Source organism: Setaria italica, chromosome I (genome assembly GCF_000263155.2).
Source record: "Setaria italica strain Yugu1 chromosome I, Setaria_italica_v2.0, whole genome shotgun sequence".
Taxonomy (NCBI): domain Eukaryota; kingdom Viridiplantae; phylum Streptophyta; class Magnoliopsida; order Poales; family Poaceae; genus Setaria; species Setaria italica.
In genome coordinates this window covers 1,456,138-1,472,728 of record NC_028450.1, presented here as the reverse complement: position 1 = coordinate 1,472,728, position 16,591 = coordinate 1,456,138, and the positions used below count along the sequence as shown (strand labels likewise).

The 16,591-nt window shown below is 46.7% G+C and overlaps 2 protein-coding genes and 2 pseudogenes across 2 annotated transcripts; all 4 read right to left on the bottom strand.

Moving 5' to 3' along the window:
- Positions 1 to 1,413: 1,413 nt before the first annotated feature.
- On the bottom strand, positions 1,414 to 3,266 carry LOC101779894 (annotated as a pseudogene).
- A 135-nt stretch (positions 3,267 to 3,401) lies between these two features.
- LOC111257047 lies at positions 3,402 to 4,636 on the bottom strand (annotated as a pseudogene).
- Positions 4,637 to 6,639: 2,003 nt separating this feature from the next.
- LOC101757091 (RING-H2 finger protein ATL75) lies at positions 6,640 to 7,287 on the bottom strand. The gene has a single exon (XM_004954528.1). It carries the CDS (start codon positions 7,285 to 7,287, stop codon positions 6,640 to 6,642), a length of 648 nt encoding a protein of 215 aa, XP_004954585.1.
- A 7,164-nt stretch (positions 7,288 to 14,451) lies between these two features.
- Positions 14,452 to 14,994, bottom strand: LOC101756672 (E3 ubiquitin-protein ligase EL5). The gene has a single exon (XM_014804796.1). It carries the CDS (start codon positions 14,992 to 14,994, stop codon positions 14,452 to 14,454), a length of 543 nt encoding a protein of 180 aa, XP_014660282.1.
- Between the last annotated feature and the right edge of the window lie 1,597 nt (positions 14,995 to 16,591).

Here is a 16,591-nt window from a genome sequence, read left to right as displayed (position 1 = left end):
TATAACATCAAATTTCAAAACTCATACAATGACAGATTCCACACTATTAGAAAATTGGGCTTTTGCCATGGCCAAAAAGCCTTGCAATATGTCAAAATTATCGCAATATATGCATACAGCAACAATATTAAAATCGTGGTCAGCTATTGCAATTAGTAGTGTGGTCTAAAACTTTCCACATATTTTTTACATTTTGTTACAATAGTTGTTAATATTTTAATGACATACAATTGGCAACAATTACAACAATATAATCATGGAAATAAAAAATTATATTGCCATAGTTTTAGTAATTGGTGGCAGTAATTATTTTTTCTGTGATATATTTTGTGGCAAAAAAAGTAATTAGAAATTAAAACTTAAAATTGTTTTGTGTTGTCATCAAACCCAATACCTCCACTACACTAGAGCCACTTTTGTTGTCTATTTTATTTGCTAATAAAATTTTTTTATCCTCACCCTTCACAATCTAAGAGTACAATGCATTGTTGTCACTTTGGTTGTCTATTTTATGCATTTAAGAGTACAATAATTGTTGTCTAAAAAAGAGTTTAAAGTTACAATCCAAATTATCTTTTGATGTAAATTATAGTAGAAAATGCATAAACTTCCAATATAAGTGGCTGAAGTTTGTAATAGAATAATAGATCTATTCATATCATGGAAAAATATAGGTGTCCACTCAAGAGCAAATACAAACATTGAAACTTATTCTTTCTTCATTTATCTCAGGTGACGTAGATGGGTTGCCATTTGATTGATTAGCCAACATTGCTGCCCACTCCACAAAAATGACAGGGGAATACTTGGTGTTAGACAAGATATAGTTTACTCTACGGATGTTATAAAGAATAGTAGTGATGAAGTTGGAGATGAACACTATGTATCCAAGTGGATGATCATCGAGATGGATGCAACAAAACAGATAGAAAAAAATCTGACATATATGATCACCATGCAGACTTCGACAGAGAGAAGGAACACAGACAAAGCTATAAATTTATTTGAGTTAAGTACACAATAGTGATACAGATGAGGAGTATAAGAATTTTTGCACCAGGATTGGACCATATGCATTCTAGCTGCACAATTCGCACGACCCAATACTCCGCCCCCCTAACTTATAAGTTTACAGCGCGTCACATCTTCTACTCTCCTTATTCAATACACATTTGACCATTAAGTGTCTTGGAATTTAGGTTCCAAAGAGTTGCTGTCACCAACATCGACATGATGATGGCTTCTAGCACAAAAGAAAAGAAAAAAGATAACGTTATGCAGATACCATTATCACAAAATAAAGAAATGATGATGACCTAAGAGAGTGATATTGTGTGTTTGAATCTGCTACTAATTCCCTGTTGCACATCAAACATGATTTTTTTTGAGGTAATTGCTTCAAATTTATGAACATGGAACAACACAACTGAATTGCTTGCAATTTATGAAAATGGAATGATACATATAGCTTGGAATGTAATAGAGAAGAGCAAACAATCAATAAACAATAAACTAAAACAATATAGTGCGCATAGCAAACTATTACAGATATAAATTCTCCAATTAAAACATATTTTGATGACATGTTTTTTCTCATGTTGTACTTATGATAGCATATTATTATCAGTTTAATTCAAGTTTGTTGAGGAACTCCACAATGTTATTGTCCGAGCTACCACCTCCCCTCATAGCCGACTTTGCTTTCTCGCTCCAACTTGCAGCATTCTTCATATATTCCTTGCTCATTTCTCCTTCCATCACTTCCATCACACACCTCTCCACCTCCTCCCTCCTCACCAACCCTTCAACGTTCCGTTGCACCCTAACACCAACTCGCCAAACATCTTCGATATACTTGGCATTCATGGGCTGGTCTGACCATTGCGGCATCGCCACCATTGGCACACCAATACATAATCCTTCTAAAACTGAGTTCCACCCACAGTGTGTTACGAACCCAACAGCATCATGCGCTAGCACCTCTAGCTGTGGGCACCACGTCACGATCAAACCCCTCTCCTTCACCTTCTCGGCGATGACTTCGGGTATCATCCAAGTCTCCGTGGCTCGAACAACCTAAAGGAAGGCCTTGCCGCTGTTGTACAGCCCTTCAGCCACCTCAGCTATCTGATCCAGGCTGGGTGTGGTGAGGCTGCCAAAGGAGATGAACATGACGGAGCGAGCAGGCCTCTCGTCCAGCCATGCCCTACACTCCGCCGCCATCGGGGCGTGGATGTTGAAGCCGTAGGTTGCATCATCGGGGTCGGAGTTGTCGAGGCACGCTGATGGCAAGGTTGGGCCAACCGTCTTGGCACCCCACCTTGACGCCATGTACTCTGCTTCCTGCCAAATTTCCACGTCTTTCATGCATCCTCAAGATTCCAAATTTCCAAATCAAGTACAAGGAAGGATATTCAACAAGTACCTCAGCCTGCAGCTCGTAGAAAGAGTTGATGAGGACGTGATCTGTGCCTCCTCAAGCCCCTGTGACTGCTGAAGCAAGAGTTCGCGGTAGGCGGAGCTGCCAGACGGCTCGATCAGGAACGTGGAGAGATCGGCCGGTTCCAGTTCCATCCCCTTGCGCAGGCCGGGCAGGCCCTCCGGCCACCGTCCCTGCACGGGCAGCGTCACCCGGCCGCCCCAAGCGTGCGCGTACGCCACGTTCACCGCGCAGGCCTGCGTGTAGAAGGCCGCGCACGAGGCGCCGTGCCCCCGCGCCACGTGCGGCGCCCAGAGCAGGAACGCGTCGTACACGACGGCGCGCACGGGCTGGCCCCGCCCCGCCTCGGAGCGGAGGAGCTCGTCCAGCGTGCGCGACCCGGCCGACTCGAGCCGCGCCAGGTAGGCCTGCACGTCGCCGACCTCGGCGTAGCCGAGACGGTCGCAGCCGTCGGAGAAGGCGGCGACGTGGACCGCGCCGGCCTGCGGCGTGCCGGATCCGAGGGCAGAGCAGGCCACCGCCAGGGTGCACCGGACGCCCGCCCCGGTGGGTGGCGAGCCGCTAGCCGAACTGGAGGAGCGGGTTGATGTGGCCTTGGGCAGGGTACGAGAGGAGGAGGATGTGGATGCTGTGGTCTGATGATCCTGTCATTGCTAGAGCTGCCTCGATCGGTCACTGCTTACACTGTGGAGTGAGGGATTCTTGCTGAATTGGTGCTCGGATCGGTGCAACGTTGGACGGCTATTTATAGGAAGATGAAGGTTTGATTAATTGGCCTCGATTATTATATTAGTCGAAGAAAAAATTAGTAGCAATAATCTTAGGACTTGGGGAAATATCAAGAACAGCTGCACAGCTCCAATCCTATCCACACTGCGGTGTCCTTTTAACTTCATTAAGCACAGCTTACATCTTTACACTCGATAGGCGGCCTCGCTCTTTTTTCCACGCTGACCTACTTTTATCGACACACGGATGGGACCATATGTCCTTTTGCATACGCAGCATAGTTTGGAAAACGAATGCGCGCCATCAGCTCCTGCATACAGGGGCACGTCCGGTGCGAGTACAGCCACATGTCGATGCACTCCACGTGGAACAGGTGCCTGCACGCCGGCAGCTGCCGCACCATCTCGACGTCCTCCAGGCACACCGGCCGAGCACTTGTCGCAGCGAATCCCGGACTCGATCGAGGTCTCCACCGCCATCAGCCCATCACCACGCTCTCCGCCATTGATCGTGTACGCGAACGTCGCGGCAGCGCATGGATCGCGGCCTTGGGCAGCCCGAACCGGCGCTGCGCCCGTGCGGCACCCGCTGCCTCGTTCTCGGCGCTGGCCGCGAGGCAACCGGCGACGCCGAAGGCGATCAGGGCAAGGCCGCCGAACGCGAACGCCATCCAGACGCTGACGGAGGAGGCGAGGGCGCAGGACAGGATCGGAGCAGCGCCAGCGCGTTGTTCACCGGTGGATCAATGAGCGGCAGAGAAATACGGTGGTTGTTTGACGTACGTGTCATTATATTTCTGGTCAAGCACGTTTCAGGCGCCCGCCGTCTGCTAATTTTTTTTTTTATCGTGGAGTTGTCGTCGTGGGAATGGTAAATGATTTTGTTGACGCTGACGAGAGAGCGCGCGACGGTGAGCGTTTGCCGGCTAGGCATCGCCGGGCAGCGGGCAGGGTAAAAGTACGGCAACGGACATGCCAGCAAGAGCCTAATCTCTGCTCAACCGAATAACATTGCCACCCGCTTGTGAAACGCAATCGAGAAGGAATGTTAAGTGCTCCCCCGTGTAGTCTGGAAACTACCGGTCGATCCGACCACACGCGCCCACGCCCCGAACACGAACAGCCTGCCACCTGCTCCCTCACACGCCAGACACCACCATACACCGTTCCACGTCTTCTCCATCTCCTGCCCCTCCTCTCCTCACATTCTCTTTTCTCTTTCCTCACCTCCCAACCATCCGTTCCCTTTTCCCCAGATCCGGCAGAGGGGCCGGCGTCCCCAGGCCACGGTGATGGCGGGCGACGAGTGCGTCGCGGCTGTTGGCGGCGGGCATGGGTGCGCGACCCAAGCAAGCTTGCGGCGGCGCCGGGCAATGGGGAACTCCCCGCAAGGTAGCGGCGGCACGCCTGCCGGGAGCGGCAGCAGCATGCCGGGGCGAGCTCTCTCGCCGGGGGAGGCGGCGTGCATGCCTCCACAGCGAGCTCCCCCGCCAGGAGCGCCGGCGTTGGGCCGACGGAAGCTCGCCTGCCGGGAGTGGCGGCACGCGGGCCTCCTCGGCGAGCTTGCTCGCTGGGAGCGGCGGCCGAGGCCGGCGGCGGCGATTTTTTTTTCAAATTTTTTCTCTCTAAATTTTGCTTGTATATTTTTTCCACAAATCTTTGTTCCTAAATTTTACTCACAATTCTTTTGTTTTTCATAACATCTTTCGTAAAGTTTTCTAAAAAAAATTTCTTCAAAACTTTTTTCTAAATGTTTGTTTTCCAAATTTTTGTGAAACTTTTTTTCGTAAACTTTTGTTTCACAAAAGTTCATATAAATTTTGTTTGTAAAAGTTTTACACATTTCTGCACGTCACCACAAACCACGAGGGTGAGAGAACCTCACCACGAGAGGTGAGAGCGCGTGGTGAGAGAACGCACCAGGCAGACTGTCAGGGTTATCGGGGCATCGACCGGATGGAAGTCGGTCGTCCATCCGGTCATCCATAAATTAGCAGCATCCGATTGTCCGTAAATTAGCAGTTCCGTTTTGTTATTTTTGCTCTCCCTCCCTCCTACTGCTCGATGTCACTGTTTTGCTGCCTTAGATAGTGTTGCCCATCTAGTAGCGTACCTCATACAATGCCCACCTGCCCCTGTACATGTCTCCAGTTGCTGTCTTTGATAATGGCCTTGTTCGCTTCAGCTTATAAGCTGGTTGAAAAGCTGAAACGGTTGATTTGTTGTGAGAGAGAAATACTGTTTGGTGGCTGATAAGCCGGCTGAACAAGGTGAAGCGAACAGGCTAAATATTACCCATCTGGTAGCGTACTTCACACAATGCTCACCTGCTCATATACATGTCTCCGGCGGACTACCGTTGGATCCATGCTCATCTTTCGCTATCCCCTAACAAGTTTTTAACCACCCTCACCGTGTATGTCCGGCTATCCTCCTCACATGGCTGGTGATACCCCACCTCGCTAACATGCCCTCCCTTCATCACTGTTGTTGCACACCATCCATCTCTCCTGTGGGGTGAAAAATCATCTTTAGCTATCTTATTTCATCTTTTCAGTCATTTCAATTGAACCAAAATGTATGATGTATTAGAATGAATACAATCATACTGCTAACTTTAATCTTGAAAAATATACTAATGCAGTATTTTAGGTATTTTTATTGCCATTTTAAGAGTAAAATACATCAGCGGTCACTGAACTTGTCTTGTTATGTCATCTGGGTCCCTAAACTCTCAAAATATATTTTCAGGTCCCCAAATTTGTCTCAAGGTGTCATCTGGATCCATAAACCCTCAGAGTCCAAACTTGTCCTCGGGTTTCATCAGAGTTTCTAAACTCTCAAAATATATTTTCACATATTAAAATTTGTTAGATATGGCCGATGGCAATGCTTCCTCCTCGCTCGTTACCTTCACAACTACCTTATGCTAGTGATCGTGCATGTGTTGCTTGGTGCTGGATTAGGGGATCTTAAAATTCACTTTGAGAGTTTTGAGAGTTTAAGGACTCGAATGATATATGAGACAAGTTGTTTAGAGATCTGTATGACACCTCCTCAAACCTGGTGGCTCGCTTGATTGGCAGTCCTGAGTTCAGAAACTATCCATGTATTTTACTCGCCATTTTAATTATAAAATAAGTAGTGGCCAAACTGTCGTATTAGAGACCATGGCGATGTTCGTAATATCGTACATTTACAGAGAAATGAATTATTTGTCAAGAGAGAACAAATGACGGATTTTTTTTTAAAGTCTCAGCCTGCTATGCTTTAGACTTTGAAATACTAACGGGTTGGGATTCGCTAGTTGATGACACTCCCTGTTCCCAAAAAAATTCCATGCCTCAACAACATGAGCAACGATCACCGTGTCAAGTGTCACCTAATTAATCTACACAGACCTTGCGCACACACAGCTGCATTCTTAGTCTCTTATACATGGCATTTGTTTACATAATCACAATAAGCTGGTTACACCGGCGGCAACTCATGATGATCATCAGACGACTCCGGCGCCGCCTCTGCCGCAGCATCTTTCGGTGTCACCTTAGCCACCGGCGGCGAGACGACGCAGCGGCACATCGGGCACGTCCGGTGCGAGTGCAGCCACATGTCGATGCACCCCACGTGGAAAACGTGCCTGCACGCCGGCACCTGGCGCACCATCTCGCCGCCGCGCACGTCCTCCAGGCACACCGAGCACACCACGCAGCTCGCGGCGGCCGCCTCACCTCCACCGCCGCCCGCCTCGACCGGGCACTGGAACGCGAACGCCGGCGGCGCGTTCACTAGGGCGCACGCGTGACCCGGCACCGCGGGGCCGGTCGCCGCCGTGACCGTGACGACCACCAGCTCCGCGCTCGCGCCCCGCCCGCTCGGGCGGAACCACCCCTTGGGCGCGAAGCAGCCGGCGACGCCGAGCAGCAGCGCGGCCAGGGCGGCGTAGGCGAGCGCCTTCCAGACGCTGACGGACGCGGCGAGCACGCAGAAGAGGAAGATGGTCACGCACACGACGGCGATGCCGTAGAAGGGGTTGTAGCCGTCGGCCTCGATGTCCTGGTCACCGCCGTCGACGACGGAGCTCGCCTGGAGCCGGTGCCTCGGGTACAGGTTGAGCATGGTGATGGTGATCGGCGAGATCGTATAGGAAGCTGGTTCTCGAGCTTATTGCTCTTGCTTCTAATTAGCTTTAATCAATGTGCCCTGCCGCCATGAACTAAGGTTATCGGGGCAATTTATATAGTGTCCGCTTTGAGGATTTGGCACAAGGTTTTAGCGTGTCACTGCTGCAGTTTAATTTGGTCAATTTTTTTAGGTCGAATTTAATATTACGCATGTGTTACTTTATCTGAACGAATTGTTAATGGATTAAGGGTGTTACTCCTACTGACCACCGCACGGCGGAATTGAGAGCGGCGCCGACGCCGTGACGTGCTCAACAGGGCGTCCAGACGCCGGCCACACAGGAATCGCACGGCGGCCGGCCCTTTACGTGCGCGACGTAGAGGCAGCGAACGAAGGAAAAAAAAAAGAAAAGAAAAGGGAGATATTACACTTCTCCTAGGAAGCATCAAATGTAAGTCAAAGAAAAGGGAGATATTACACTTCTCCTAGGAAGTATCAAATGTAAGTCTGCCACCGTGTGTACGCCTCGCACCCAAATTCAAATAATTATTATCCACTTCTTGCCTTCCCCAATCCCACCCATATCCAATGGACAATTAACTTTGTGCTACATATATATACATATCCAATAGATAAATTGTACCCTCCCCATACTCTACTCTCCCCATTTCTAATGGTATATAATGTTCTACACATGCCCTCCCCAGTGGCAAGCCTAATCAAATCGATGTAGATTTGGCCTTAAACAACTTGGTTTGTTTTGTCCACCGGAAAGAATACGTTGTTGATGTTTCATTACCATGAGCCACACATTCGAGAATGTAAGAAATCGGTGCTCGTAGTCTAAGAGGGGAGGAGTGAATTAAGCAATTTAAAACCTTAATATATGACTTCCACTACTTTTGCATCAAACTTAAACTAGACCGTACTATCAAGATGTGCAACTGTGGTTGATCTAGTGTGAAACCCTCATCCCAAAACAAGTTGTACAACCTAGAGCCAATCCTAGCAAGATATTGCACTAAGAATGTAAAGGCACACAAGTTGTAAGAATGTAAAGCGAAAACGTAAGAGAAGGGGATGAGGGAAAGCAAACTCTTGATACGATAATTTATCCCATGGTATTGGTAGGCACCACTAGTCCACGTTGTTGAAGCACTCACACAAGAGTATTGCTTTCCAGTCACCAAGTCTCTTCCGAGACACCCCTTGACTTGCCACATAGGCTTGGCCACTAAGACTCAGGCCAAGTTTCCCGGTCACCTTGATGTCGTCTCCACTAAGGAGCTTCTCCACAAAGGAAGGGGGTTTCCACGTCCCCCGCTCACGGTCGTCGACGCTGTTCCACACCAAGCCTAAGGGTTGAAGACTTGCCAGCAAGCCACCATGGCTTCAAGACGTCGGCACACCTTGTACAACTGTGATTCACTCCTTGAACCAATCACAAGGTAGGCACACCTTGCACTCACTCTTCTCTAGGCCTGTCCTAGCACGAATCACTTTTCTAAGCATGTGCTAAGCCTTTGATAAATCACTTAAGCACTTTTGGTGGCTTGGATGTTTTCTTGATGGGTCTTTATCTCCAATGAACTCATGTATATACTAGCAACTTCAAATGGGCGAGTGGAGGGGTATAAATAGTCCAAGGCATCAAAGATCCGTTGCTCCAACGGCTAGTTAAAGTATACCATCGGATATTTCGATGGTCGATTTTGGAATGCATCAGAACATCCGGTGCAACTAGCCGTTGGCCTCCCCGCACCAAGTTCTTCACTAACACATCCAAAATTCATCCGATGCTTCATCTGATGCACCGTCGGAACATCCGGTGCTGAACGAGTTTCTCCCGAAACCTCTCTGGAACTTCGCAAAGTAAATATGCTTCGTCCGATGCTTCCAACTCCTGACCGTCGGATCATCCGGTGCTATAGGTCTTTTTCTGCCTTCTCGAGAATTATTCCAACGCTACTAAAAAACCACCTGTCGGATCATCTAGTGCCTGTTGCAACTCAAGTTGATTTTCCAGTTGTACCAATTTGTCCGATGGTTGCTCCGACGCTTCTCAGGTGGACCATCGGAACATCCGCTGAATTTTCTAAGTTGAATACCACCGCTTGCACACCGAAGATACCATCATTTTTTGAACGGTTGAATACCATAGAATAATCCTAGATATGTACCATAGCTTGGTCACTTGCGTACCATAGCTTGGATGCTTGAATACCATGATTTGAACCTTGCTATAGTTTGGTTTGCATACTTGGGATCTAGAAAACCTACAAAGCACATGCTTGACAAACCATTAGTCCCAATAACTATATTATTGTTATTCAATCACCAAAATTAAAGTTTAATAGAACCACGTTCGCTGCATAGAATCGTACCATTCTCTCATCTTTCCCCCTTCATTCTCGTCTATACACCAGTCCGTCGTTGTAGTCTAGAAAATCACGAACAAATTGTGAGCAATAGCAGGGATGATCAGAAACGGCAGAGCACGTCGTGGTCGTTCTGACAAGTTCCTGTGACACTGCTTTGCCTCCGATTTGTTGTCCTGCAGCTCATTCTCATGAGGACTCGCTCATTTTGATTTCCTCAACATGGTAACAGATACCGTTACACGAGGAAACCAAGAAATGAATGGGACCTTTCCATTCCTAGCTGATTCCTCTGGTGATCTCTTTCCAATTTCCATTTACATTTTGCGTTAATCACTCCATCAACCAAACAGCTTCCCCCAGACGGCCCTAGGTTCCGCCCGCCGCCGTCCATCTCCCGCCGGAGCTCGCCAGCCATTGGCCGGCTGCATCGCCGGATTCAACCTCCTTTCACCGCCACCAACCAATTTCACTCGTCCTGCGCCAGCAGCCATCAAAGAGAGGTCGTTGTTTGTTGCTCGATTTCTCAGCATGTCACAGTAATCTAGCATAGAAACGATGGCAAGTAGTAGGCTGGAGCTGCGCGATCAGACTCGGACACTGGCGGGAATCTTGCCGGAGGTCCAGAGCCCCAGCCGCGAGATCCCTCTCCGTCAGAAGGCGGCTTACACGGTGGCTTCCCTTGTCATCTTCCTCGTCGGCAGCCAACTGCCTCTGTACGGGGCCCGTCGTTACTCATCGGCCGCCGGCGACCCCCTGTACTGGATGCACGCGTCCAGCACATCCAAATCCAACTATGGCTCCGTCATGGCTGACGGGATCATCACCCTCCTCCTGTCCGATTGGTTACTTCACTGAGTATACCACGCCTCACTCTCCATTCAGTCACAAATTCAGAAGTTGACCGTAACTAACATTGGGTACCATATAATCTGCTAATTGATTCTATATTTCTATGTGAACATGAGATTCAATGATTGCTTCAAAATGATATCAATATGTTTTTTTCGTGAAGTGGTTCCATTGTGGTATAAACCATATTACAAATTTACAATAAGAAATTATTCATCACAGTTTTACGTTGGTGATCCATTGTACATTGTTGTTTGTGTCATTAGATGAAGTATTCAGTTATAGCTTGGTTTCATGATGCTCGAGGCTGATTGATGCTTTCTCCTCAACTTGTTTCTTTGCCCTAGCAATACATCTAATTGAGCAAATTAATATTATTTTATCAGGAACGGGGTGCAGAGGTTATTCGGGATACTTCTTGCCGCTGCTCTTCCAATCAGCAATGTGCTAGTTTCAACGGTAACGCTATCGTGCAAGTCATCCAACGTCAACAACTTCCTCCGGATGGACGCGTGGCGTGATATGGTCCACATCTTTTTTCCTGCTGCCGTTTCTATGCTTGTTTATATCTCCCGGATCACATTCCTATGGCACACCGATTCAGTCCAGAGTCCACGCTGCAAGCTCGCAACCATTCATTCTGCAAGCACAGCCTCCTCCTCTCCCCTTCTTGCTACTGCTACGATCCCCACTGGTGTGACCACACAAGCCGGCAAGATTAGCGGTGGAGACTGTCGAGCGGCACAGAGGCGCAAGGAGTCACCTCTCGCGTCTGTGCTTGCTGTGCTCGTCAGGCCCAAGAGCACAGCAGTGACTCCGTCGGAAGCTTAGCGGCCTAAGCGATGCGAAATCAAGCGAATGACGGTGCATGTTCAACGGCGGCGCATCCGGTAGCACTGACGCAACTGCACAGCAAGTGGTGGTCCAAGCGACTCAATTTCTAGCTCTGGTGTCGATTTGAGTTACAGAAGCTCAACTCCAACAGTGAGGTGTCAATTCAGGCGACAAGAAGCTAGATCCTGATGGCACGGTGATGAAGAGCTCGAGTCCCTTTGTAAGGTATGAAGAGCTCGATGTCGACTGCCTATCATCAGTTGAAGCGGCTAGGAGATCGACTCTAGCGATTGAGATTAATTTTGGGTGGTGAGAAGCTGGAGGATGGAGGTACATAGGTGATTTCAGGGCGTTGGATTTTTTTGATGTTGCAGTAATTCATTTATGATGTTGTGATTCGTATTTCTTGATGTTGCACTACTATTTTTGGATGTTCCAATTGGTGATTTTTGAATGTTGCATAAGATAATTAGAGATGTCAAAACAAACCGATCAAGATGTTGTTACATAATATTTTACTGGATTACTTTCGTTTCATGTTTCATCTACTGTTTTGGCATGTTGCAGTGAAAGTTTCGAGTTGTTGCCATCCCAAAATTTCAATATTTGCGGCTAATGTCTTGATTTATCTTGGTTTTGTACTATTTCAAATCATTTTCACAGTATTTTCCCTTTTGAGATGGATCAAGTAGTCGTGAAGTTTAGATGCAGTTATAAACTATTTTTGTGCATATTTTCTATGTTTCAATCGTTCGATTCTGATGTTGCATATGAAAATTTTCAATGTTGCAACCGGTGATGTTGCATGCAACGTCGGTCCAATGTTGCGGTGGGAATTTTTCGGATGGATGGTGAAGCGTTCAATGCTAGCGGCTCAGACATCCGGGTGCAAGCAGCTCCAATAGTTTCAACTATCGCTGGCAAACTTAGCACAGGGCAGGCGGTTCTGATTGCACTTCAGCTTTCCTTTGGAGGTGTCGTTGTCATTTATCTTGATGAGCTCCTAAAAAAGGGATATGGGTTGCTATCTGGTATCCCGTTGTTCACCACCGCCAGCATCCGAAACGGAGGTACCCATGTTTCCTTGACGTGTCTGTCACCGTGCAGCGTCCGAACACCGGCTGCAGCACGTCCAAGCTAGCTTGTTTTTAGAACATGGTGTATTTAGTTTGCAGAAAGGGTCGTTATATTTTTGTAAAATAGCGAATACATTTGAAGTCTTTTTCAAAACACAATACTAATGCAGACGCTCACAATTTCACACACCACATACGCTCACCTCTACGAGCATACGCATGCACACTTAACTCTCGATAAAGCACCACATGCACCTCACTGTCGGATAGGGTGATAATTGCCTCATTTTCAGCTATAGTAAGAGCTCTAACTATCCCTGCTCTTTTCCTTCATGTATACTAGTTGTATATTTTTGCTATGAAACGGGAGTGCGTCCTGTATCGTTAATCAATTAAAAAATTGTTTGCACAGTCACTAAAATGAAACGGAGGGCGTAGTACAGTTGAATTGGTGGAAGTGTCGGACCATGTATGATCTGTTCAGCTTTACACATAGTGACTGTGCAATAACTTTGATGGGCTAGTGAGTTTTGGCGCCTTTTTGGGTGGTCAGGCAGGTTGGGCCAAAACTTATATGGACGTTCAAAATATTTTTGGCATTTTAGATCATGAGGCCCATCAAGTTTGTCTATGCATGGAACAACTGGCCCAATCATAACTACTTGATACTGCTTCCAGTTTACTTTTTGGGATTGGAACTTTCTATTTACATTGTTGTACATGAACAGAGCAGTGGGATTTTTTTTTCCTTTCTCGTAGAATTACTGCATGAGGAATGAGTTTTATAATATCTAAAAACGGATTCACAAAAACATTTGTAGTGGGCTGCAAAAGCATCTTTAGAGCAATTCCAAGAGGCTCCTAATCTTACCTCTAATATATTTTTTAGGAAAAAAGGAGAAAAAACGAACTCCAACAGTCCACCCAAACCTTCCCCAATTTTTTAGCAACGCTAAAAAACAGCCTACCACCGCGTATATTTTAGCGTTGGCATTCCTCCCCCAATCCTAATTCCCACACGCTCGCACGTCCCTTCTGATGGGCCCAATACAATGACGTGGCCTGTTTTTAAATATTGTAGGCTATTTATTAGCGATCTGCTGTGGATTGATATGTTTTTGGGGGAAAAATTTTTTGGAAGAACCCCAATACATAGTTTTGAGGAAGAATTTTTTGGAGTACTCTTGGAGTTGCTCTTATAGACTTACGGGCTTGATAACAAAGGGTTGAAGTTGGGGAAAGCATCTTAAATAGTTTGGGAACTGCTTCAGTACCACTGTAGTAGTATTTGGGACTAATTGCTCCTTTATCTCCTGTGAAGCTGACAGTTGATTGTATTGCAACGAGCCAATGAACGCAAAAGTTTATGCACATTGGCTTACGTACGTCCCTGTAAATGTCATATAGTGCACGACAATTTCAATTGATTTGCCTAGCTAAGGGAAACAATGAGATCGTCACCGGATAGATGCTCATTTCCTTTGATGTTGAAGTGCTTTTCACTAAATAACAAGAAGATAAAAAATAAAGAAGTTCATTGACTCTGAAGATGGCTTCTCAATTATTCTGTAACAGGTCAATCTCAAGAACCACACCAGAGTGGTCTGACCATTTCAAGCTTCTAACTCTTTCATCATCGCGGGGATCACTTCCAAAACACTAACCTCACAATATTTGCATATGGGATCAGAAATGGACAAGTGTACAACCAAAACAAGTTAGACATCGATCGCGTAATCATGCATTATGTTAAGCTTCAAACATCAGCAACAAGTATACGTACATAGACTAGCAGCAACCAGGAAGTTCCTAATGCATGAATCCTACAGGAATTTCAACAGATTATTCGGTTAGACTCTGGTACGATTGAGGAAAAACTCATGTTCCAAACGTACAAAGTAAACTTGTACAATTGTACACATAACAATACGCATACTTTACATCCTATAATTCTAGTACTTATAGTACACAAAATCTTGTGATATTTCTGTTTTCACTGACGAACTGCGATGTTTGCATTACACCGGTGGCGCCTGCTCCTTTGAAGACGCCTGCTTGGTAGGCTCCACGGTGGCCCTGCAGAGGGGACACGTGGAGTGGGAGCGCAGCCACATGTCGATGCAGCAGACATGGAACAGGTGCATGCACGCCGGCAGCCGCCGCACCACCTCCCCCTCCTGCACTAGGCTCAGGCACACCGCGCACTGCGCCCACCCGCGCCCGCTGCCGCTGCCGCTGCCCTCGCCGCGGCCGGCGCCGCTGCTCACCGCCGCCAGGCCCCTGCGGAACACGAACGACGGCAGCGCGGCCACCGCGGAGGGGCTCAGCCCGCCGCCGCCGTCTCCGTCGCCGTGCAGAAAAAACGGCCTGGCCGCCACGTACACGACCGTGCCCCCCGCGCGGCGGCGGCGGCAGCACAGGCACTCGCAGAGCACGATGATGAGGATTGAGACGGCGGTGGCGCAGAAGCCGATGCCGAGGAGGACGAGCGTGTCGTGGGTGCTGTACCCGCCCTTGTCCGTCGAGTAGGGAAGCGAGTTGGTGTTGGACGAGAGCGACATGGCTCACTCGATCGAGGTCGTAGCTTTCTGCAGCGCAGTGCAGCTGTGCAGGCAGCTGAGCTAGCTGTAGATGGTGGCGGTATCTTAGATTCTTGGAGTACTAAATTTGCTTAGTGACGGGTGTATATATAAGCCGCGCAAGTTGGGCGAAAATTTTTAAATTTTTCGCGTTGAAGTTCATGGATGTAATTAAGGATAATAACATATTACTCCTTCCATCTCCTTCCATCCCAGATTGTAGGTCGTTTTGATTTTTCTATTACACATACACTATATCTAGTATGTTACTCCCCCCATCACAAATTGTAGGTCATTTTAATTTTTCTATTAGACATACACTATATCTAGATGAATAATAATATCTATTAATTTAAAAAAGCTAAAACGACCTACAATTTGGAACGGAGGAACAGAAAAAGTAGTTAGGGCATGTCATAATTGAGAGTTTATTTGGATGAGAATATATCCTGGGGCGCAGCTTGTTTGCCCACGGTATTGGAATTGACTTCAGAATTTCTGATCCCCAAGAATGTGGCATGAAATGGGCTAGATCTCTCACAAATTATCTTGTATTTGTTCAGTCAAAGAATTGGCGATGACAATGGATCAAATTTCTTTGTTAGAATTTGAGGGGTATTTCTCTTCTGTTTCGAGGGGGGAATAATTACTCCATCCGTTCCAAATTATAGGTCATTTTAGTTTTTCTAGATGCATAGATATTATTATATATCTAGACATAGGGTATATCTAAGTGCATAATAAACTTTATGAATCTAAAAAATTCAAAACGACCTATAATTTGGAATAGAGGGAGTAGAAAGTAAAACATATGCTGTGTATATGTTATTTATATACGTATTTTAGTATGAAGTATTTTTTTCATGAAAATAGAACATATATGGATATATACCCTATTAGTTTGTCCAATTAAACTGTGAGTCAGATTATTCAGAGAAACTAATTACAAAAGGTGATGAGCAGGAGTAGGTCACTGTGAATTGCAGCACACAGTTACATCTCACAAATCCGTGTAGGTCAAATCATTAAAAAAAACTCCCACAAGTGCACAACGGGAAGGTCAAATAATTCACTTTCCTGTGCGTGTATCTGGCCTGTTCTTGCGTCCATGCTCCCGTATGTGCGTCATGGATAACTCAGTCACCAACTGGAATCCCCATGCGTGGATAACTTGGGTGCGTGTGAAATCTTTCGAGATCGAAGTTCATGTCATTCTTTCCGTTTGCATTGCGCAACGGCTGCGTTATTTAAGGGTGTTCGACGGCCGGCTCTTCCTCCAAGTAGGCAGCCAGGCCACCATCTGATTAACAATGCACCTTGCTGAGCTTTGACAAAACCAGTGACAGAGACTAATGCGGTTATATATATGGAATTCCACCATCATTAGTGAAAGACTAAAATATAAAAACAATGGTATCATTACAAGCAAAAATGAATGAGATTAAGGGGGCGTTTTCTTCCCGTGTCTTATTTTTAGCACGTGTCACATCGAATGTTTAGATACTAATTAGGAGTAGTAAACGTAGACTATTTACAAAACCAATTACATAAGTGGAATCTAAACGGCGAGACGAATCTA